The 22474-nt window shown below is 56.9% G+C and overlaps 9 protein-coding genes and 1 non-coding gene across 10 annotated transcripts; 6 read left to right on the top strand and 4 right to left on the bottom strand.

Moving 5' to 3' along the window:
- Positions 1-49: 49 nt before the first annotated feature.
- On the top strand, positions 50-881 carry SCHCODRAFT_02641591 (uncharacterized protein). Its single transcript, XM_050346215.1, has one exon. The coding sequence runs from the start codon at positions 424-426 to the stop codon at positions 715-717; it is 294 nt and encodes a 97-aa protein (XP_050197599.1). The 5' UTR covers positions 50-423; the 3' UTR covers positions 718-881.
- A 1336-nt stretch (positions 882-2217) lies between these two features.
- SCHCODRAFT_02641586 (uncharacterized protein) lies at positions 2218-2681 on the top strand. Its single transcript, XM_050346214.1, has one exon. The coding sequence runs from the start codon at positions 2385-2387 to the stop codon at positions 2589-2591; it is 207 nt and encodes a 68-aa protein (XP_050197598.1). The 5' UTR covers positions 2218-2384; the 3' UTR covers positions 2592-2681.
- SCHCODRAFT_02641584 (uncharacterized protein) lies at positions 2249-3297 on the bottom strand. Its single transcript, XM_050346213.1, has one exon. The coding sequence runs from the start codon at positions 3155-3157 to the stop codon at positions 2693-2695; it is 465 nt and encodes a 154-aa protein (XP_050197597.1). The 5' UTR covers positions 3158-3297; the 3' UTR covers positions 2249-2692.
- A 568-nt stretch (positions 3298-3865) lies between these two features.
- On the top strand, positions 3866-5597 carry SCHCODRAFT_02641582 (purine and uridine phosphorylase). Its single transcript, XM_050346212.1, has 10 exons — positions 3866-3908; positions 3962-4032; positions 4086-4235; positions 4366-4436; positions 4487-4634; positions 4685-4714; positions 4767-4849; positions 4927-5026; positions 5094-5414; positions 5468-5597. The coding sequence occupies exons 1-10, from the start codon at positions 3884-3886 to the stop codon at positions 5504-5506; spliced, it is 1038 nt and encodes a 345-aa protein (XP_050197596.1). The 5' UTR covers positions 3866-3883; the 3' UTR covers positions 5507-5597.
- Positions 5598-5730: 133 nt separating this feature from the next.
- Positions 5731-7877, top strand: SCHCODRAFT_02555280 (uncharacterized protein). The gene is made up of 2 exons (XM_050343707.1): positions 5731-5757; positions 5814-7877. Exon 2 carries the CDS (start codon positions 5937-5939, stop codon positions 7821-7823), a length of 1887 nt encoding a protein of 628 aa, XP_050197595.1. The 5' UTR covers positions 5731-5757; positions 5814-5936; the 3' UTR covers positions 7824-7877.
- Positions 7878-8169: 292 nt separating this feature from the next.
- SCHCODRAFT_02591537 (uncharacterized protein) lies at positions 8170-10212 on the top strand (the record flags this gene model as incomplete). Its single annotated transcript, XM_003026830.3, has 1 exon — positions 8170-10212. Exon 1 carries the CDS (start codon positions 8359-8361, stop codon positions 10210-10212), a length of 1854 nt encoding a protein of 617 aa, XP_003026876.1. The 5' UTR covers positions 8170-8358.
- A 702-nt stretch (positions 10213-10914) lies between these two features.
- Positions 10915-17048, bottom strand: SCHCODRAFT_01193774 (P-loop containing nucleoside triphosphate hydrolase protein; the record flags this gene model as incomplete). The annotated part of the gene is made up of 29 exons (XM_050341211.1): positions 10915-11132; positions 11189-11212; positions 11265-11377; positions 11442-11456; positions 11509-11776; positions 11834-11982; positions 12031-12227; positions 12333-12396; positions 12449-12561; positions 12608-12725; positions 12772-12797; positions 12846-13059; positions 13112-13173; positions 13225-13368; positions 13421-13842; positions 13895-13970; positions 14031-14072; positions 14125-14309; positions 14364-14493; positions 14545-14750; positions 14807-14971; positions 15097-15251; positions 15310-15437; positions 15487-15758; positions 15809-15923; positions 15974-16125; positions 16176-16349; positions 16399-16656; positions 16704-17048. 29 exons carry the CDS (start codon positions 17046-17048, stop codon positions 11016-11018), a joined length of 4449 nt encoding a protein of 1482 aa, XP_050197594.1. The 3' UTR covers positions 10915-11015.
- Positions 17049-17523: 475 nt separating this feature from the next.
- On the top strand, positions 17524-17605 carry SCHCODRAFT_t242. The gene has a single exon. It is a non-coding gene; the product is annotated as a tRNA-His (tRNA).
- A 378-nt stretch (positions 17606-17983) lies between these two features.
- On the bottom strand, positions 17984-20292 carry SCHCODRAFT_02641572 (uncharacterized protein). Its single transcript, XM_003026925.2, has 4 exons — positions 20165-20292; positions 19862-20112; positions 19587-19806; positions 17984-19347 (listed from the first exon to the last, which is right to left on the bottom strand). The coding sequence occupies exons 1-4, from the start codon at positions 20189-20191 to the stop codon at positions 18361-18363; spliced, it is 1485 nt and encodes a 494-aa protein (XP_003026971.1). The 5' UTR covers positions 20192-20292; the 3' UTR covers positions 17984-18360.
- A 448-nt stretch (positions 20293-20740) lies between these two features.
- Positions 20741-22015, bottom strand: SCHCODRAFT_01136565 (uncharacterized protein). Its single transcript, XM_003026926.2, has 5 exons — positions 21963-22015; positions 21775-21890; positions 21515-21671; positions 21290-21413; positions 20741-21172 (listed from the first exon to the last, which is right to left on the bottom strand). The coding sequence occupies exons 1-5, from the start codon at positions 21976-21978 to the stop codon at positions 20953-20955; spliced, it is 633 nt and encodes a 210-aa protein (XP_003026972.1). The 5' UTR covers positions 21979-22015; the 3' UTR covers positions 20741-20952.
- Positions 22016-22474: the final 459 nt, after the last annotated feature.

Below are 22474 nucleotides of genomic sequence, written 5' to 3'. Positions count from 1 at the left end.
GACGAGGTGCGATCATCGACGGGCTGGAGCCGGGCGGCTGGCTAACGTCGACCGTGCAGACGCCCAGACATGGTGGACGCCGTTTCGTGATAATAAATACCGCGCAGCTCTGGTCAGCCGCGCGGCGCCATTGTCCCTCGACGACGCGTTCATGCTCTACATTGTCACCAACCATCGCCGACGTCCTCACCCTCCGCCCGCTCCCCAGCCTCCCACCCTAGCCACACCAACTGCCAACGCCTCAGCCAACGAACCAAACCGAACGAATAAACCAAACAACCACCGCCGCCGCCGCAATCTAATTCTACCGCGCATGTACATACTATCTCTCCTCCTCGTTTTCCCCGGGTTTTTCTTGGTGTGGACACGGACGGTCTCTGGGCTCGGATGGACGCTCGCTGTTTTCATATACTCACGCTACTCATGCGTGCCGTTTTCCCCCCATGCGTGTTGTCTCCAACAAATATTTTCCTCCTCGTACTCTACCCTTGCGTCTTGTCTCGCCGCCCGCGTCTGCTGTCCCGACCCGCCTGCCGTCCCCGACTCGTCACCCCGGCCTGTCGATTAATCACCGTCGGTAGGCGCGAGGAGATCGGCCGGGCACGCGTGCCTCCAGTGCTTTGTCGGCTCTGCCTACGCCGTGAATGTGTCCCCTGCTCCGCTACGTATTATCTATTACCGCGCGTCGTGTTTGTGCTTGCTGATCGTCCTGTATAGTAGAGCTATCTATCGTGCTTGTGTCTTATAACAACTAGTGTCCATCGATCCGGTGAAACGTCCGCTTTCGACAAGGCAACAAATTCGATCGAGGAGCAGGAAGGAGTGACATTTCGGGGTAGCAGTAAATTCGATCTCGGTGCAGTAAAAATGATATCTCGGCGCGGCGACAGGGTAATATCGATGCAGCGACAGACACAAATTCGGCGGTGCAACAAATTCGATCTCGACGCCGACACGTCCAATCCCAACGCAGGAACAAATGTCATTTGTTGAAGACGGCCGCGAGCAGGTGCGAGGTGTGGTATGATTTTTTCTTCGACCTTCCCAGCCTCGTCGGCCTCGTTTTCCCGAGCGCCCTCGTATGCGCTCATTGGGCGCCACCCGATGGCAAATTTTCCTCCGTCAGAGCCAGCATGGTGCGCCGCCTTCTCTTCCTCAGCTTCCCTCCCTGGTCGCTGAACCTAAAATCCCAGCGTGGGCGTAGCGCCACCGACCATCCGCACGTGCGCCTCATTGGCCCCGCCGCGCACCCCACTCTCCCCACCCAGCGTGTGCACTTCGTGGCCATGGTGGGTCCTCTCGCCCGCGCTCGCTACCTTGACATCATCCCCCAGCGCAATGTGCCGAGTCTATGGGATCTGCTACCCCGCTAGCGATCCAATTCAGCGAGATTCGCCGACGAAGGACATCTGGTACGCTCAACACAGCGAAGACAGCCCGCCAAGCAAGCATAGCGCGGCATAATCACTACTGAATGCATAGGCTAATCTACACACTAGCTAAGTATTGAGGTCATTAGGCAGATGTGTATACCCTGAGGTATAGCGCCTATTGACCCAAATGCGGACAGTTTATTCAGAGCGGGTACTATGTAATAGAATCGCGGGGGCATTGAATTCGGTGAATTATACTATGGCAGAATCCTTCAAGGGGCGTCCGCTGGCAGAATCGCTCAGATATCCTCCGCTTCGTATAGAGCTCGTCGGCCGTGGCGCATGAATGTGGCCGTCTGCGGCTCCGCGCAAGATCAATCGCGTTGGCCAATGGAAGCGCGGCAATTGAGCAGGCTTCCAAGACACAGAACCTTGAGAGACGTTTTACATGCGCAGCGCGAAGAAGACATGAGAAGAAGCGCCTCGCGTGCTCTGGAAGATCGCGAGTGAAGTTTAACAGGCGAGAGAAGGCGCGTCGGCGTCAAGGCGGGTAAGACCTTGTACTAGGCTGGGGGCGACAGCGTGAGGGGAAGGGTCCCCCAGGAACAAGTGTTGCGAGGAGATACGGCAGGCAGAGGACAGGGGCGCAAGTTCAACTTTCGAGAAGTATCTCCACGCCAAAAAATCGGGACGGAGGTCAATTTGTATGACACGGGAGCGAGGGGAGTGTTCCGAGCACCCATTTATCGGATGCCCGCACTTGCTGATGTCGAGGATGCATGCCGATAAATAGCCATCGGGACTATAATTGTACGTGCCAAGCCCAAGCGCGGTCTGGAATTGTTACAGACTGAGCACGAGATGGAGGGAAACAAGGTCGAATATGCAGAGAATATCAGGAGGACAGAGTGCGAGTCGGAGCGATCGTGCACATACGCAACGCTGGGTCGCTGACACCGACAGACAACGTACAATGACAGGGGGCCAGGGTAGAGGCCGCGTACGACACAGATGCGTTGGAACCGCGCCAAGCGCAGGGGGAGGGATATCACCGATGGGGACCTGGCGGGCAAAAGCGAGGTGACTTCAGCGGATCTGGCCCGGGGGCTCGTGATCAGAACGGTTCGGAGTGGGTTCGAGGGCGGTTCGTATGTCGGCGTGAGTCAGACTACTGCCGGCCAATGGGAGGCGCAGGAGGATGTTGCTACCCTGGAGTGATCTGGCTTCTTTGGGGGCGCCCGCGCGCGGCGCCGCACTGCTGGAGGTGAGAGCGAGGTCAGCGATCGGGGTGCACAGACGGTCGGCGGCACAGAGAGAGTTCAGCGCGTAGGAGCAAGAGCGGCGCGTAGAGATCTGGCTCCCGAGCCCCGGAAGAAAGTAGAAATCGGGATGGGGCAAAGAGCTGCCATGGGGGCGCGCCGTTGACGTGCGGGCGCTGCCGTGGACGCGCTGCGAGCGGCATCAGCGCCAGTGATTCGGCTTGCCTGCCCCCTCCTCTCCGTCCAAGGGCGGGCAAATTTTGGGGCGCTGGGTGCTGCTGGCGGGGCCTGGAACGGGTAACTTGGCGAAGGCAATGCCCCCGCGCCGCCATCTCTCGCGCGTGATGCGGCGTATGGCAACCCTCCTTCGTCGAGCGGGCGGGCCTGCGGCGAGAGCGGAATGAGACCAGAGGAAGCAGAGCGCCCAGGGCACAGGGTCGAGAGAGAAGCGTGGAAATGGGGCGCGGTCTTGCGCGGGAAGTTCTGGCTGGTTATTTCGGGGGCTGGCGATGGGGTCAGCAGCATTCCCAGGCGGAGAATTCCTGTAGGGGACAGGATATGCTCCGCGGGAAGACCAGACTGGGATAGAGGGTTTGGGGGATGTCGCTGCAGGTCCCGTGGTTACTAGAGGGTGACGTGGTGGGTGCGGCTGGGCTGTGGTGGGCGGACGGGGCCGGGTCCTCGTCCAGTGATATTGGTTGCCGTTTTGGGCGGCTGGACGGTCAAAGCGCATTATAGCAAGCCCTTTTCGGGTACAAGGCGCGGCGCCCGCTTCAATGAATTGTGAAGGACTTCCATCGGGACATCACATATACTCGAGGACGTTTATTCCGGAATATACAGTAGCATTTCAACAACGTTGAATGGGCATTCAAATTTTGAAGCCCGGTCGCAATGCTTCCCGTCCGGCCCGGTGGAGAGCAGCGCTGGTGCTTGACTGTGATTCTGGGTATCGGCTGAACAGAATATGAAGGTCTTCACATCACCAGCCTAGTCCTCTGAAGTTGGTTTCTGACCATGCGATGGATCCGAGTACATCAAGGTCATCAGACATGTCACAGAGATTTGCGAGCTTAGATAGAGGAGGAAGGGTGCTGAAGCAGGGCGAACTTCATATCCACCGTTCATATCATCCACCATGATGGTCAGAGCCAGACCGCCTAGCCGAAGCGTCATTGCCCTCCTCGGCATCTTCCGCTGGCAATCGCCGATATCGCACCCCTGAGAATCTACGCCTTCGTCCTGATTGTGATGAAGGACGCACTAACGGACGCCAGTATGTGGCCACAACGCTTCTCCCCGAGCTTCTGCTGAACCATTGTACAACAGACTTCCCTCGTACTGCCGATGGGCGTGTCTACCACCTAGGCGTCCGCCCAGGCGAGGTCGCGAACCGCATCGTAAGCATCCGCCAAGGTCGGATGGTGGTGGCAGGCCGCCTAACATCCGACAGGTCACTGTGGGCTCGCCCTCGCGCGCGCATACCTTAGCGTCGCTGTTAGATGCGTCGCCAAAGCCCTTCACGCTCGCTTCTGAGCGTGGCTTCCTGACCATCACTGGGCGCTACAAGGGCGTCCCAATCTCTATCATGAGCATCGGTATGGTGAGTTACCGCCTCTGCAAGTCTTATCTTATTGCCCCTCCTTTCTTCCGCTCCTCTGCCCTTCTTCTACCGGACTCGAGTTAGAATCGAAGCACCCATTTGTGCGGCCTATACTGATGTCCAGATCTAGGGCTCGCCCAACCTCGATTTCTTTGTTCGCGAGTCGCGCGAATGCGTCGTTGGCGACATGGCGATCGTGCGGTCAGTAATATCCGTCCTTCAATTATCCTCGCCTGATATGTTCATCGTAGGCTCGGATCCTGCGGCGGCCTCCTCGATGTCCAGCCGGGAACCGTTGTCGTACCGCGCGCGTGCGTGAACGTGTGGCGCAACGTCGACTTCGATTTCCTGAACTGCGAGGAAGAGAACCCGAAAGATGCGTATATGGTCAGCAAGCCGGTATGATCTTTTGCGACGCGCACAGATTCCTGTCCTGACGTGTTTTCTAGGCAAGCGCTGACCAGGAATTGCATGACATCGTGAGCATCTCATCTCGCCTGTCTTCCGCGCTCATTGTCTTATTGTTCGCAGGTTCAAGCGGCTCTGGAGGCGGCAAAGCCTGCTGATTGGCCCGCTCCAATTCTTGGCGGCACTGTCAATGCGTCGGCGGACAGGTAAATGGAGTCTCTGTACAGCGTATCTTTCCTGCTTTGCGCCCACGCTACCGTAAGACGCTTACCTACCCTCACAGCTTCTACTCCTCGCAAGGTCGTCAGACATCATTCCCAGATCACAACTCCGGTCTCATCGAACGGCTGCTACGCGAAGTCGAAGGTCTGGCGACGCTCGAGGTACGTCACTTTCCACTGCGGTTGTATCACCGCATTCAGACTCGTTCTGACGCACGTTGGCTCGCAGATGGAGACCTTCCATTTGTATCACCTCGCCCGCTGCTGGGGCCGCAAGCGCACGACCGCCTCAAGCGGAGCGCCGCCGCTGGCCACCGGTCCCGTGGAGCCCAGCATATCGGAGGGGAAGGCGGCGTCGCAGTCTACTGACAAAGACACCGGAGTCGCCGCCCGCGTCGCTGCGCCGGACACGACGATCCGGGCTGCGGGTGCTCAAATTATCTTTGCGGCACGCCAGTCGCGCGGTTTCATCACGCCTGAGCAGGTGGGACAAGTTGAGCGGTGGGCCGGCCAAGGTGTATTGGATGCGCTGGCAAGTGTAAACATTGAGGTGAGTTTGGCGAGCGCTTCAGATCGCCTTCCGGAGTGCTGACATAGGGTCAGAAAATACACCCTGAGCAAGACAGCGTTTGGGCTCTGTAGATAGAATCGAATGTAGCATTATTTGCAAAGATAGAGTCTCCTTTTATCATGTTGGCACATAAAGCTCGACTTTGAGTGTCATATGCGGTCAGCGAGCTAGGACGCTGCGATCCTGGACGATCAAGTTCAACTTTGCACGTGAAGCCCCGTGCTCCCGGGCGGATCCGATGTCGTTCCCACGCTTTGCTGCCGTGACGCGGCGGAATTTCCTGACTTGCTCTTCATCCCTCGCGCCGTCCTACCAGTATTTGGTATGCCAATTTCCCTCGTGTCTTACGGCGCACATCAATTCTGACGCCCTTCTCAGCACATATAGCCGGTCGATCTCCTACTCCTCAAAACTCAAACCCACACGGCGTGCGTGCCACTGTCAGGGCTCTTTCACGGTCTACCACGTGCCGCCGACTCTACATACCTGCAAGCAAGGACAATGAAGCACCCAAGGGTGGCTCAGGCGGAGACCGAGCTCTTGACGGTTTCAGCGAAGTTGGACGTCCTGCATCGCCGGCAAGCGGACCTTCAACGCGTCATTGACGAGACTTTACGCCTCAAAAGATCGATAGACGACGAGCTGAAAGGGCTAGAGGAAAGGCGGCATGAATTAGAGCGCGAGAAGCTTCCCATCAGCTGGCTTCCGAACGAAGTGCTGGCTCGCGTCTTCACGGCCGCCGCCGACTACGACCTCGCCAGCATATCAGAGGCGCAAGACGAGGTGGCGGCGCAGCGGCGCGCGCTGCCGATCGCTCTGAGCCACGTCTGCTCGCGTTGGAGGAGCGTTGCGCTGGGCACGCGCGAGCTCTGGTCTTTCATCCTCATTGTCGACGTGGCCTCCGCTTCTTTGCCGCCGGACCACTCCTTGCCTAAATCCGCCTCGGCGTTCTTGAAGCGCAGCGGAGATGCATGTCTTCTCGACGTGTGCATCATGCCGCCGCCGCCAGATCCGAAGCTTCAGGTCTCCTTGATGAACATCTTCGTCAAGATCCCGTGTCGCAGGATGAGAGCGCTGCTCATACGGTGCAGGGAACCGTCACTGGCAGGGTCTGCAGTTTTTGCGATCAATAACAATCCTGTCATACGACGAACTCTCAAGTACCTCGATATCTCATTGCTTAGCGACGCCGTCCCTAGCAGGGCGCTTTTCCTGGCCAGGGACAGGAAGTCGGAAGACCCGGGCCCTTCGCAGCTTACCAGCTTGCGACTCCGCAGGATACCAGTGGCGACGATGCACTCATGTTTCTTTGTTGGGCTGCGCCGACTAGAGCTCTCTTTTCCACCTTCTTCACATCGCACACCGATTCCGGCGTACTACTTGACGGTTTCTGGGCTCCGTATGGTTTTGAAGTACGCTTCCCATCTGGAGGAATTGATTCTATGCGACGCGGCTCCGGTCTTCGACCAACAACCGGATGCGGGGAACTACCAGACTTTGTCATTGACGCATCTGCGCCGCCTAGAGTGGTCATATCCGATGGGTAGCGATGTTCAACGCCTGCTTTACATCTTCGACTTTCCCGCGCTTGAAGACCTGGATATTTCGGCCGTCCGCAACTCGTACGACCATACTATAGCTCAGATGTTGCCACCGCATCTAGCGCTGTGGCAAGAGCCCGCCGAGTACCGCTGCCTGCAGATGCCCAAGCTGGATAGGCTCGCACTCACATGCCTGGACGGCGCAGAATGTCTGTTGCGCCAGTGCGATACCACGCAGCTGAAGAGGCTGGAGCTCGTCGGCGGCACTGCACGCCTCGAGAATTTCCTCCGGGACCCTCGTCTGACGCAGCTCACACATCTGCTGCTCTCCGAAGTCGATATCGAGCCGGCAGCAGCAGATCATCTGCTCGGATACCTCCCACAACTCGTTTCCCTCACCCTTGAGCACGTCGGCAGCGTCGATCCCATATTTGTGGCGCTTCAGAAGACGAACACGGCGGTGCCAGGCGCGGCCGGTGGACTCGCGACTACACCGGCGACCAGCGTGCGGTACTGTCCGCGACTGAAGGAGATTACGCTCTGGAACTGCGTGGACGTGACAGGCCCTGCGCTTTATGGTGTCGTGCGCGTTCGAAATGGTTTGGGGGGTCCAGCAGGATCGGAGGCGTCGGCCGTATTGGCGCCTAGAAGTGCTGGGCTGTCTACTCGCCCGGCGACGCCCAACACACAACGGGCTCTAAGACGCCTCCCTGGGAAGCGGCAGGACGTGGTCGGTGCACAAAGGCCGTGCAAAATCGAGCGCATCCTGGTGGAAGACTGTCCTGGGATTGGCGTGGGTGTTTTGAAGACTCTGCGAGGGCTTGGTATCGCTGGTATCTCTCTGTAGCCAACGTATGGATGAATCGCGTAGAGAAATGATTTGCCCGTGGCACATAGACACAATCAATTGACCTCCACTTTCAAGGTCCGCATATGCCTCTTGATAATGAACAGGCACGACGCCCTCCTCGTAAGGTGGGAGCCCAGTTTCCGATACCATGCATTTCTTATGATTGACGCACACTATTTTCCTCATGCGGCGCTTCACGTTGCTCTTTTGTCTGGGTTCGAGCAGATTCATCTTCAACTCCGCACGTGATGTGTTTCGGATTGTTCCGATATAATTCACACGATTCGAGGCCGTGACGCGACTGGGTTTGATGACTTGTCCCTTGTCCCGCGCGTCGAACGAGCGATCGGTTCGTGCATCAGACGTTTACTCTATGTCATCTAGAGCTGCTCAATTTCCTCAGACTCTGCAGCTACTTCATCTTCCTGCTCTTCCCGGAAGTCCTATCCCTACTGACCTTTAGACGGCGTCCGCGCCACTCCCGTTTATACAAGCACGACCGCGCAACTGTAAACCTTCGACAAAACCGATCATGAAGCATCCTAGAGTCGTTCAGGCCGACACCGAACTCATCGCGATCACGAAAAAGTTGGACGCCCTGCGTTTGCAGCGAGCGGGCCTTCAACTTTGCGACGTTGACGAGACTTTGCGCCTCAAAAGATCTATCGACGAGGAGGTTCAGGAACTGGAGGAGCGACGGCACGACTTAGAGCTCGAAACAATTCCCATCTACTGGCTACCAAACGAGGTGCTGGCTTGCATCTTCACGGACGCTGCCGAACACGACCTTGCCAGCATCTCCGACAAAGTGGCGAATTGGCGGCGGGCGTTGCCGATTACTCTGAGCCACGTCTGCTCGCGATGGAGGAGCGTTGCTCTTGTCACGCGTGAGCTCTGGTCCTTCATTCTCATTCGTGACGTGAGATCGCCACTCGATGACTCCGTGTCGGCGTTCTTGAAGCGCAGCGGAGATACATGTTCCCTCGATGTGCTTGTGACAATACCGTCAACAAATTTGGACCAGAGCATGAAGGCGGTGGCCGTACTCACGTTCACGGATTTCCTGAAAAGACTTCCATGCCGCAGACTGAGAGCGCTTCTGATACGGTGTGGAGTAATGGAGTTGGGGAATTCCGCAGTTTATGCGATCAACAACTTTCCCATTGTACGACAAAGTATCAAACATCTCGATCTTGCATTGCTCTCCGATACCCAACCCCCCGATCACCTTTTTGCTGCCAGGAACAGGATATTAGAAGATATCCCAGACTCCTGCCTGCTCAGAAGCATGCGCCTCCGCAGAATACCAATGCAATCATTGCACTCATGGGTCTACATCGGGCTGCAGCGCCTGGAACTCACCTCTTATCCACCATCCTTGCACCTGCGACCACCGTTTACTCTGACAGTCTCCAGTCTTCGTTCGGCTTTGAGGTACACTTCTCAACTGGAAGAATTGGTCTTATGTGACGCCGTACCTGTCTTCGACTTACCGCTAGACGCGGGCAATTACAAGCCTTTAGCGTTGAACCATCTACGCCGCCTTGAGTGGTCATATCCCGGGAACAACCATGTCCAAGGCTTTCTCTATCTCTTCAACTTCCCCGCGCTCGAGGATCTGGATATCTCGGTCATACACGATGTGTCATCTGGGAGCGAATGGCAGGGATACCGCTGTCTGCCTCTGCCCAAGCTAGAGAGGCTTGCACTCACATGCCTAGAAGATGCCGTGTGTTTGTTACGCCAATGCGAGATCGCGCAGTTGAAAAGGTTGGAGATCATCGGCGGCACAGCGTGTTTGGACAACTTCCTCCGCGACCCTCGTCTGGAGCACCTCACGCATCTGCTACTCTCCGAGGTCACGATCGAGCCAGGCATAGCAGATCAATTGCTCGGATACCTACCCCAACTCGTCTCCCTCACTCTCGAACACGTTCACAACGTCGACCCAATATTTACGGCGCTGCAGAAGACGATTGAGTTGGTGCCTTTCGCTGCCGAGGGGCCCGCGGCTACACCGGTGACCAGCGTGCGGTTCTGTCCGCGGCTCAAGGAGATCGCGCTTTGGAAGTGCATGGACGCGACAGGCCGTGTGCTGCTCCAGTTCGCGCGCTTTCGAAACGGTGTAGTCAAAGAAACAGCGTCGGAAACGTCTACCACATTGGCAGCTGGACATCTTGTACAATCCTCTCAACCGGCGACATCCAACGCACGACGGCCTGTCAGGCGTCTCCCTCGGAAGCGGCAGGATACGTCGGATGTGCAAAAGCCTTGCAAGATCGACAGTGTCGTGGTCGAGGACTGTCCTGAGATAGGCAAGGGTGTCCCCAATATCTTGCGAGGGCTTGGCATCGTCGTCACTTGTCCAGCGCCATACGATGGCTAACTTGTACACGTACAACATAGCGACTGTTTCTGAAAAATCTCATTCGTTCTTCCGGTTCAACGTGGGCTTCCTTCGGTGAGGACCAGTGCTTTCTGGTAGCGTAAGGGGGAACTCTCTTCTGGATACATGGTCAAAAACAATCACTCACGCTTCGCGGGGTAAGTGATGCGAGGAAACGAACTAACTGCCTGCACACGCATCAGCCCTAACAGCGAGCTTTAGCAGATAATAAGCCGGCGTACCTGGATGCTTCGCCCCGAGTGTCGTTTGTGGAGGGCAGTCGTGATCTCAGTGCAGGAAAATAGCTGATTGACGGGCCGCGACGACCCGGCGGATGACCTTCGCGCGCGGTGGCCTGCTCGAAGCTCGTCCTCAAAGGTCAGCTGTGTACACCGAATTTCGACCGACCCGAGGATATTCGTTCGCCTCGGCACACGGTATCAGCGAGAGGCAGTACGCGATAATGTCAGGCTGTAATTGGAAAGTGCTGTCGATGAGACGTGCACCTCCGCGAAGCGCAGTTTGCAGGAACCTGCAGCCAGGCGTGAATGTCAATGTCAAACCATTGTTAAGGGAAAACAGTAATGGGGGGTTTCGTGCCGAACCTGGACAGTCGGCCCCTATATTCGTGGCCCAGTTCGCGCTGGTCCGCTGGTAGAGTACCGTCTTGTAAGGATCCATAGCTGAAGTAGATTCACGGGGATTAGAGGAGAATCATTGTAGCTTCGTACGCTACGGCCGATAGTAACATGAGATTGCCGCTGACAGCCTGTGCAAGGTCGTACACGAGAAGACACCCAGATTCACGGAGTGACTCCAGCCAGTTGATAGAGATAGTCCTTGTCGCTCGACTCCTTCGCAAGTGCGCGCAGGGCACTGTCCGGCCGAGCAAACAACGCTCGAGGCCGGTCAAATTCCACCTGCGAGATTCATGTAAGTCACAACTAGCGTTCGCACGCAAAGGCAAGCAACATACGATTTTCCCGGTATCCAAAACCATCTTGAGGTCGTTAGCACATCCAAAGAGCTGAATAGTCAAACGAATAACTCACGATCTTGTCCGCATCCATCACGGTCTGCAGGCGATGTGCGATGACTATCAGACTTACATTGTTCCCCAAGCGAGCGCGCAAGGATTCCTGAATGATGCTATCGGTTCGGTAGTCTGCAGAAATGAAGGGGTGGTCAGCAGCCTGCTCGATGGCGCGTGGTAGCTATCTTTGACATACCAATAGCGGAGGTGGCTGGAAGAAGCTGTCGTAAGCCTCGGGTCTCGAGACTCAAGCAGGTACGCACCTTCATCGAGGATCAGGAGCTTGCTACCGCGCACGAGCGCACGAGCGAGAGCGATAATCTGCCGCTGGCCGACGGACAAATTAGAGCCCCCCGAAACTATCTTGGTGTCCAGATCAATCTTGATATTGCTGGCGCGCGCGTTTCCGCTTGATTCGTGCTCCTGGAGTGCGAACAGACCGGCCGCGCGAAGAGCATCGTTGAGTGTCGCATCGTCATGCTCGCCGAAGGGGTCGAGGTTCTCTCTCAAAGAACCACTGATCATGTCGGGCTATCACGTCCCTACGTCAGAAAGCGAGGAACGGAGTTATAGTAAGCAGACACGTACCGCTTGAGGGATGATGGTGATACTGTTGCGCAGAACCTCGAGGTTCAGACTCGCAGTAGACAAGCCATCATAGTAAACCTCCCCTTCGCACTCTATGCACCGCAAAAGGGCGAGGCTCAGCGAAGTCTTGCCTGCGCCAGTGCGCCCCACTGAATTGATGAGCAATTGAATAGACTTGATGAGACAGCGGGCCTCACCTACGCCTACGCGTTCTCCAGAAGCGATATGGAACGAGATATCGCGGAGAACTCGCGGTCCACCCTTCGAGTACGACGCGGTAAGACCGCGCACGTCCAGCTCGCCTCTGGCAGGCCAGTAAGCGGGTGGCTTCCCCTCCGGAGTGGCCGGACGCTCCTGCTCAACCTCCAGGTACTGCTTGACGCGCTCGACGCTATCAATGATCAGCCAAAAGAGAAATGACCCTGGCTGCTGTCGTACCTGTTGCCTGATAGGAGACCACTTCGTCAACAGTACGGATAATATTCGCCAACCGGGTTACTCACAATCACCCTCCACGATGTTCATCATGCGGACCCAGAACAAGATCATGCTGCTGAACCCAACTGCAGACGATGTCCAGATAAACATGTTTTAGCTCATCATACGAGTACGCACCCGCCATGTTGAGTGAGAATCCTGTCGTACTTGCGCCTACTGAGCTGCTCTTTTTGAAGTAAACTAGGTAGATCGCCAGCAGAGTTGAGAATGCGGCCCCGAGGGCATCCATTCTATGTTCATCAGCCACAATCCGCAGAGAAGCGTTCGAGTACCGACCTAATCGTGATCCAGCGTTGTAAGTCGAAGGATATCCTTGCGGCGCGCGTGTACTGGTTTATATGCTGGATGGATGTCGCGTGTACGGTCCTCTGAGCACCATATGCGCGTATCGAGACTGCCCGGATTAGCATGCGCATATGCTTGTTAAGTTATCACCATACCCAAGCCAGCCATCGACGCGCCAAAGCTAGAGAGTCGATCAGAAAACAGCATTTAGGTCTTGGCGTGTCCTTACTGCGCTAGAACGGGTGCCTTTGCTTTAGATGTCTCGCGCATCAGAGGCATCTGGGCTCGCATGTAGGCCGAGCCCAAGAACATGCCAGTAATCCCGACAGCGACGCCGAAGATGAGGAAGAGAGGTGTAAGGACGACAATGGCAACCAGTTTGACAACCAGCGTGGTTGTCAGCTGGCAGAGGAAATGCACATCGTGAGGAAGCTCGGTGTCCACTGAAATATATATTCTCAATACAGCTCATTGAGAGCAAGCAGGGTAACATACGAGTTGCCATATCCGCGGTGAAGCGGGAGATAATTCTTGATGTCGGTGTTTGGTCGAGCCATCTAGTTCGTGTGGTGAGCATGCAGAGGCGTGGGAAGAAAGCATGACTTCACCTGAGCGTAGTATCCAGTATCGAGTTCGCCAATGCAGCGTGAAGGACCTTCGACGCTCGTAGGCCTCCGAAGACGAAGATGAGAAAAGCTACCGCAGTAGCGATGATCTGCGCGAGCAGGAGTAATCCGTACCCTCCGAGATAGCTACAAGGCCACGGCGTTAGTGAAGGTCTTCGATGAAATATTGGTGACCGACTTCGGAACGTTGACCTCGCTTGGGTCATGTATCTGGTACTGTGACGCCCAGTATCCCAAGAACCAAGTCGACCCAACACTAATGACGTTTTCGAGAGCAAGGGCAGCAATCCAGACGACGAGGAACAGAGGCAACTGCTTGCCGGCTGCAGCGTACAAGTAGGTCGCAAAAGTATCCCAGGTGATACGCCCGACTTCCACTTCTTCTTCTACGACGAGCTTGCCGGTTGTCTTGTCGTCTGCGTCCTTGGTCTGCTCGACCTCGAGGACGTCGTGTAGGTGCTCTTCGTCCTGCTTGATCTCCTGAGCCAACACTGCATCGTGGCTGATGGCAGCCGCTATGTTAGCTTCGATAGAGACGTGCCCGTCGGAGACCGCCACGACGGCGTCGGCAAGGGGCTGAGCGAGGGGGATGTTGTGAGTCTGGAAGCATAAATGAGCCCGACTCTGAGAGCGGATAAACGGCACTACGCACGACAAGGAGCACCGTACGCCCTTTGACGAGAGGACCGGCCAGGCACTTCTCAACTATCCACTTCGCCGTGTGCACGCTAGCGGAGGTAAGGGACGTGAGACATGAGTGCGAGACGTATGTAGGTTGGAGGACTCACTCAAGTGCGGCCAGGATATCGTCGAGAAGCAGTATCGAGGCACTGCACACGTCGCTCAGCGAACTCGAAGCATGATTCTGAGTGTCTTACGCACCTGGAGTACACCGCGCGCGCAAGCGTCACTCGCGCCTTCTGCCCTCCGCTCAATGTCACACCCTTCTCGCCCACCTCGGTCTCATCACCGGCGTCGAACAGATCGAGGTCGTGCTTGAGTGCACACTGGTGAATGACCTGCTCATATCGCTCCGGCTCGTACGGTGCGCCGAAGAGTATGTTGTCCTATCAGCAAAGTCAGCCGAGTATGGGGATCATCGAAAAACGGGTGCACGGTACCTTGATTGTATCGCTCTGTACCCATGACTCTTGCGCCGCATAGGCGACCCCGAGATCCCGCGGAAGGTTCACCCATGAGGAGGAGCTAGTGGGTGTATACCGCATCTCACCGAGCAGAGCCATTAGTAGACTGAGGAGATCATAAGAACGACAACTGTCGTTGGCATGAGTGGGGACGTACGAAGTCTTTCCAGAACCAGTCGGGCCGACGATGAGGTTGACCTTGCCGGACTTGAACTTGACCTCGCCTTCGACACGAAGCTTGAACGCATCCGCATCGTCCGACCACGCGAACACGGCGTCAGAGAAGCCTATCGCATCAGTGGTCGGGGGCTCGGCAGGCGGCCGAACATCTCGGGAGATATCGAGGGCATCCAGGAGATCCGACTGTCGACGTGGGAGGTGAGCCGTGGTCCGGATGCGGTACGAACGAATATACAAACCTTTGCAGGATCCAAAAACGTATCGATTCGGTCCAGAGAGACCTTCGCGGTCACGGCCGACGTGACAATGTACATGCTGAGGCCTATCATCTCGCGCAGGATGTCGAAGACGGTCATGGAGCTGAAGACGATGGACGCGCTGAGGGGTTCGTGCATGGCGGCAGTCTGCCATATGTTAGTGAGAAGCGCGCGAAACAGGGTAACCGAGCGTACACTGGGAATGGTTAGCATCATACCAGAATCCAAGAAGCCGACATTACTGACTAGGTCGCGTATGTCGCCAGCATGACGGCGATCGGGATGCAGTATACGACGATCTCGCTTGTCTTCTCCACGATGCGCCTTCGAAGGAGGTACTTCAGCTCCTCGCGGCGCTGCTGGGAGATCTTGTCCTTCATCTTGCGCTCCCAGCCGAAGAGCTTGATCATGCGGACGACGCTCAGGACTGCAAGAACGCGCCACGTCAGGACGGAGCCCCCGCTGAAGCTATCGAGAAGGCGTACCTTCGGTTATGATCTGCACGCGAGCGTCGACCCGCCTGAGGCGCTCTTGATCGAGCCTCTGTATGAGCCTCGCCGAGATGCTCGGAAGGGGCAACGAGAGGATGATGACGCCCAAGCCGACAAGCGCGCTGAAATGCGTCAACTCGCTACTCTTTCATTCATGAGATGCCTGCTCACCTCCACCCCAAGATGGAATACAAGAATACAATGCCGACGACAACATTCAGAGGGATGTAGACGAGAATGAGGACGAAGTCCCTTCCATTGATGATGTTCTGCAGGTCTGTGGTGACGAGCGTGTTGAGGCGACCGAGGAAGCTGTCCGTGTCAGGCTGGGCATCGTCTTCAGAGTCTGACCGCTTGGCCGAGCCGGAGCTCGTCCGCAAGCGCAAGGCGTGCTCGTATATAAGCTGCGTGATAATGGCCTCCGCACGTATGGTCGTGCGTGTCTGAAAAGTCGATCAGTACGAAGTTCTGTTGCAAGGGGGAGATGACGCACGGCGAGATGGATGTACCACTGCAGCGCGAATGACGATATAGTCGGCCCTACGAAGAGCAAGGCGACCCAAACCCACGGGCGTACAATCAGCTCGGCAGCGCCGTTCTCTATGTAGCTGGAAGTCTATCAGATATAAAGCTCAATGTAGAGTAAGTGATGGCGTACTGGAGAATCCTGTTGACTCCCACAGGTGCAGCGAAGTTGGCGAAGACCTGGATCACGAGCGAATAGACCAACAAGGAGTACTCGAGACGGAAGACTTTGGCCAATCCGAAGAAGATATGGCGCTTGCGTTTGCCGCCGAGAACGTCGAGGGTCTGCGCGCTACGGTCAGTACGGTTCGTGGTGACAGCTTCGCCCAGCGAACCTTGAAGGTCCTCTCCTTCAAGTACCCGGCGTCGTCCGTGTCCGAGATTGGCGGAAGGTCCTCGAGGGTGATCGTCGTCTTCTGCTGCGCCAGCGATATGATGGGATTGAGGAAGGTGAAGGTCAGTTTGGAGAGGACGGACGCCTTCTGCTCGGGACTCGGGGGCAAAGGCTCCTGAGCGGGGATCAGACTCAAGATAGAGGAAGGTCTGGTTTGTACCTACGTCTGTGTTGACGGGGACATGCGTCCCCAGGGAGACTAACGGGAGGACGATCCCGGTGACCAAAAGAAGTCCAACCGTGATCCATAGTAATGGTCCTGTCGCGTCCATCGGACGACCGCCGTAGAAAGCTAGAGGCGCCACGTCGCGTACGACGTATACCGCGAACGCTACGAGTAGTATCGCGGTCAAGTGCAAGGTCGAGCAATGGGCGAGCGGCCTGCGGCTCATGGCTGCGCACGCGAGGGCGGTCGCATAGCACTATGAACATGGTCAGGGTGCGTAGAATGCCCGGAGAAGCTACTTACGAAGGATGCGCAGAGTGAAGCCTCGACGAGCGAGCCCGCAGCTGCAGCGGAGGCGAAAGAGACGCCGACTAGAGCAAGACATCCTACCACCCTCAAGAGGTGGTACGCGCGTACCTCCTTGGACATGAAGGACGCGTACGCCGACGCGTCATCTGCTGCATGTGCACCTATCCCTTCCACCTTCCGACGCGGCTCCCCACGCAAGATGGGCGTGAGCGCATAGACAATCACGGATACCAGCGACGCGTAAGCAGGGAGCAGCCGCAAGTCTGCCCAAGTCGAAGGCGCCCTGGACAATGATTGGGTCAGTGTAGAATCCTTGAGGAGCGATGCGCGAACATACATGGCAAGGAATAGACTCCAGTTATTAGCCCTCCCCCAGAACTTACGCCTATATAGCAAGGAAGGCTAGCTTACGCGTCTACTGCGGGCCCGCGGATTGCTGTTCTCGCAGCTATAAAGACGCGTCTTGTACCTCGCTGAAGGGCAGGATCAAGACGCGCGTCTCATCCTTGTATATCCAGCGCCCACGCGATGCGTAGGCACGATGATCAATAGCGCCATAGCGCGCCGCGGATGTGTCTGCGAAAGAGATAAGCGCTCGACGGTGATCAGAAACCGGCGGCCATGTGGCGTCCAGTTGCTTCAAGTTATGGAGCGAGCTGGTTGGTCCAAGGCATACAGCACCTGAGTTTCTGAGTGGGAAGAGGTGAGCAGGGTATGTGATAGTAAATCAGGACAGGCTGGAGCTATGGATCTTACCACTAAGCAGGATGCTGTCTTAAGGCGTAGAGATTGTTCTGCTTCGACCGTTCACCAAGTCGGTATCGATTAGGGGTGAAATCATCTCGTTGTGGTCGATTTCAGCCGAGAAGCCGCAGGTTCGAATCCTGCTACCGACATTCCCTTTTGCTTTGCTTGTGGAGGCGCGCAAGCAAAGGTTCCCGTGCGCTGAGGGCGCCATTTTCTCTGGAACATTGCGCCAAGACCAGGAGCTTCAGAGCCGAAGCACGTGAGCATTTGATCAACGTTGACATAGACTTTGCTTCCTGCTATCTAGTAAGCTTTCCCCATTCCATAACTATACGGTGAGATACGCCTGTCCATTTACGAAGGGCAGGAAACAATCGCATAGGGACAAGGTAAGCGGAAGTCTGTACCAAAAAAAACGGCGCGGATCGCCTCCCGAACGCCATGGCTTAAATACGAGGAAGTGGCGCGGACGCAGTGAGCTCCCAAGTGCTTTGCGGCATGATTCCCTTACCCTCACACTCAGGCAGCATCATGATCGAGTATATATTTACATTGTCCATTCTTGGCGACCAGCCGCACGAATATATGTACACAGAGCGCGGTAACATTTGCGAGACGTTCCACTTCGTGAATAGATATGTACACATTTCCAGAGCGAATAACAAGTAGCGAGAATAGGTAGGTAGGTAGGTATCGAGAACAAGCGAGACGAATATTGCGTAGGCACTGGCGAAGAACCCTTCGTAGGAGCCGGCGGGTGAGAGGAGAAGAGGTAAGGCATGAATGTCGTGAGGGGAGGAGCATACAAGTTCGTGAGAGACGTATAGGGACCAACCGAGCGAGTCAGAGCATACAACCTCGTCTTCCACCTCTGCGACCTCATCTCCCTCCTCCACCAGCCCGCCTAATCCATATCCATATCAACGTCCATACCGCCCCACTCGTCCTGCTGCTTCACCGCTGGCTTCGCGCGAAGATCCAGCTCGTCCTGGCGCATGGGGAAGTCATCATCATCCTCCGGCTTCATATAGCCTGCCATCCCGAGGTAGCCGTATTGGCCGACGTAGGGAGGCCCGCTGCCGAGGTACGACGCGTTGGCGCTGCCCAAGTACGAGGAGTTGGCAACGCTGCCCAAATACGCGTTGTGCGATCCCTTGCCCGCGCCCGTCGCGTTGTGGGCGTCGTCGTCAATGTCCACCACGACGCTCTCATCGTCATCGCTCGCGCTCCCCGAGTAAGAGCGCGACAGCGACGAGGGCGTGCGCACTGACTGGCGGCCGTACCCCCAAGCCTGCGCCGGCGCGCTCGAGGGCGGAGCATGGGAGGGTGACGACGCAGCACTGACAGCACGCTCGGGCGCGCTAACAGGAGAGACACGCACTGGCGCGCTCGTCACGCCGAACGGCGAGAGGCAGATCTCCTCGACCGCAGGCGGACCAGTGGGCACGCCCACGATACCAGGACGCAGATGCGTAATACCGCCTGCAGCCTCCGGGACCGAATAGTCGTGTAGACGGGGACCCGTCGAGCCTGCGCGCCGAATGGGCGCGGACGCTGACGTGTGCGGACCTTGCGGAGACGAGGACTCCTCGTGCCGCAGGCGCCCACCGGGCTCCCCACAGCGCAGGCTGCCCGACCCCTCGCCCCATCCGCCTGCAGCTCCACTATCCTCCCGCGGCAAGCTGCCGCCGGTGAGGAAGCTCGGCCAAAGCGATCTGTCCTCCGGAAGCGAGGTACCACCCTGCGCAGAGGGCGAGATGTGCGAGAGGATCGCGGCGGCCTCGAGCAGCTGGACCTGCTGATGCTTGCTGAGGACGTACTTTGAAGCCTCACGCCAGTGCGGCGTGTGCTCCCACCGGTGCTTGATGAGGCAGGAGGGGTGGCGATAGACCTGAGGGAGACGTCAGCAGACCGCGGAGAAGGGTCGAATGAGGGTGAAAGAGAAATGGTTCGTCGAATAAACAAGGGGCTGTACCCAAGAGTATAGCCATCAAGAGAACAGTCGAGGCCTTAACTCGTCATCATGAATTAGCGGAGCGCCGACGCGTACCCGCGCAGCGACCTTGCCCAAGCAACTCCGGAAATTGGGAACGACGAAGCTCGGCACGCATATATTCCAGATGCACCCACCTTGCTGCAGCTCTCACACTTGTACTCCAACCCGCGCTTCTTGGCGTGCTTGCCGTGACCGATCGCTATGGGTGCCGTGACCGCGGGCGGGGAAGCAGACGTGGACGTGGCCTCGATGACTGGAATATCATGGGTGGACGAGGAACGTGCGGCCGGTGGGTGAGGAGCACCAGGGGAAGACGAAATGGAAAGGGACGACATGGACAGGGATCCGACCGGGCTGTAGGTAGGGTGAGTCACCGATTGCTGGCCACCCGCATAAGTGATCAACGCACGAAGGACGCATGGCAGCCTCTTTGGCGTCGCTCAGACGCTTCCCCCTCGTCACAGCGGACAGCCTGCGGTTCTTGGCGCCGACGCTGGTGCTCAGGGAGCCCTGCTGCTGCTGATCCGCATCATGGCCGCCGTCCGTTGTCGCCTCCGAACCAGGCGCCTGGGTCTCCGTCGTCGCCTCGACCGGGATCGGGGCAGCCGTCTCCGCCGCTATCGACAGAGAGAGCAAGCTCGGTGCAGCCGTGCCCGGATTCTGTTGCGATGGAGTCAGCACTGCCCGACGACGCTGCAGGGTTCGCGCTCACCGGGTCAGGCGGGGACGGATACCACATATTCAAAGCCAAGGACGTGAGGGTAATCGGGTAGAATTAACAGGTTGCTTGGGGTTCGTAAACTCAGAGAAACATGGTGGCGAAGGACAAGGCGCGATCTCGACATTTCGGGTACGCCGCGATCACCTTCCCCAGATCGGGGAATTTGCAATTGTCGATCTGGACCCACAAAGGGTACTGACACGTCAGCTGATACTTTCCATCCCAGAGATTTCTTCCTCGCCTGGGGCTGGGAGTAGGTAAGACTATTGATCCGCAATGTAACTAAGGAGTCTTGAGAGCGGTACACGAATCCTTGACGCTGTCGTACAAAATGCCTTCAAAGACTGCACTTGCGCGGGGAGCTTCCAGGCGTTCATCTATTATTTTCAGTGGGAAGAGCGTTTGGTTCACCACCGTAGCGCTGGCCGAAGTGCTCGTTGAGACGTCAGGGAATGAACAGCTAGACAAACCATTTTATAGCCGGGTCTCACAGGAGGCCGTCGTCTCAAGGTGCGATCGTATTCCCAAATTCCCTCTGTTCGTTATCATATTCCATGAGGCTGAACGCAGCGTTGTGCGGAAGGTTTGCACACTCAACCGCCTGGAAAGCTCAACACAAAGACTACCGGATGCGGATTCGGAAGCAAAGAAGTTATTGCACGTGGTTCGGCATTCGCCGAACACCCAGAGGTGTCGTTATATGCACTGGCCTTGGACCAGCGACGCTCCCAGTCTAACCACTGCAATGAAAGGCTGCGGGCTGCGGGAAAGCTTCCCAACTACACCACCACAGCAGCCCCAATCCCCAACCACACCATCGCAATCAAATACGCCCATGACCCGTTCATATCCCCGAACTTCGGCCACACCCCATTACCCGACCCATCGTCGAAGTAGTAGCTCGTCGGCGTCGCGGTTGCGCTGAGGGAGGTACTCATGGCGATGGGACCTGTGGGCGCGGAGGTGGCGGCAGCGGCGCTGACGGTGGCGGCGGTGTAGCTGGAAAGAGATGTGCTTAGTCAGTCGATTGTTAACGCGAGGGGATTGGGGATCAAGGAGAAAGGAGAGAGCGAAGGTAGGGGGGGAGAAAAGGAGAGGAAAAGAGCCGTCACTCACGCATCCTTCGCCTTCCCCCAATCGTCGTCAAAGTTGAACAGCACATTGCTGATAACATGTACCACGCCATTATCCGTCAGGACATCCGTATGTAGAATGCGCGCGTTCGCGGACGGCGGGTCGCCTGCAAGAGGTTCGTAAATCAGCCTAGTCGCAACGTTCGCCGCGTTCCCGGAGATGAAGCCATTGCAAGGCCACGACTGAAGGAAGGCCACGACCACTTACCACTCCAAACATACCTCCCCGTCTCATTCGCTGTAAAGCTCAAAGTCTCCCCTGCACCCGTCGTGTAGTTTTGCACCAGCTTTCCTTGGATGACGATCCCCTCTGGCGTCGGCGGCGGGAAGAGCTCCGAGGAGTAGAGCGTCGTGCCGTTGATGACCTGAAAGGTGAAATTAGTATACGGAGGATAACTGGAGATACGTGGGCGAATAGAAAGGTGCTGAACAGCGAGGAGTGATGCGGAAGAGAGGAGCGCAGCTTACATGATTCTCAACCAACACATCGAAAGCTGTATCGTTCTTCGCATAACTCGAAAGCTGGTTCCCCGCCGCGATGAGTCCTTCGTTCGTCGGCGCAAAGACCGTATAGCCGGCGGAATCTGAGTCATCGTCAGCGTCTTTTTCCCGCCTTCCCTCCCCACCCGACTGCCGCCGAAGCAGTTCAGACTCACGATTGAATAACCCCATCAACGCCGGATCCCCACTCGTATCCTTCCCTCCATCCACCCACGCGCCACCCATATCCCCCGTCACATTCCAATTATCCAACAACGCAGCGAAGCTCGTGAGATTGTTCTCCGGCTGGTTCAGTACCTGCGTCAAAGGTCCAGGTGGGTGGAGAACAGCGTCAACGGTGCTGACGAGAATGTTCGTGCCGAAGAGCGTGGTATTGAGGACGGTGACGTTGACGGCGCTGTGAACCATGTCGGCCCACCGTTCAAGGAGAACAATGTCAGACTGCAGCCTACGCACCCTTGATTCAAGATCTGCGCCGCGCCTTTGGTCAGCTCTTTGCCCTTCGAGTCGTCGTTGCCCCTCGCGGCGAGGGCCATCTTATCTCTCTTCCCGCCCGCCGTCTGCGTCACAGCGTCGTCGTCATTCCCCTTCAGCGCCGGTATCGTCGCGTTTGTCCAGATCACCACCTGCGCACGACCCGCTTCTAGATTGACCGCGGTGCAGTGCG

Source organism: Schizophyllum commune (genome assembly GCF_000143185.2).
Source record: "Schizophyllum commune H4-8 unplaced genomic scaffold SCHCOscaffold_13, whole genome shotgun sequence".
Taxonomy (NCBI): domain Eukaryota; kingdom Fungi; phylum Basidiomycota; class Agaricomycetes; order Agaricales; family Schizophyllaceae; genus Schizophyllum; species Schizophyllum commune.
This window is presented reverse-complemented; position numbering and strand designations above follow the sequence as displayed.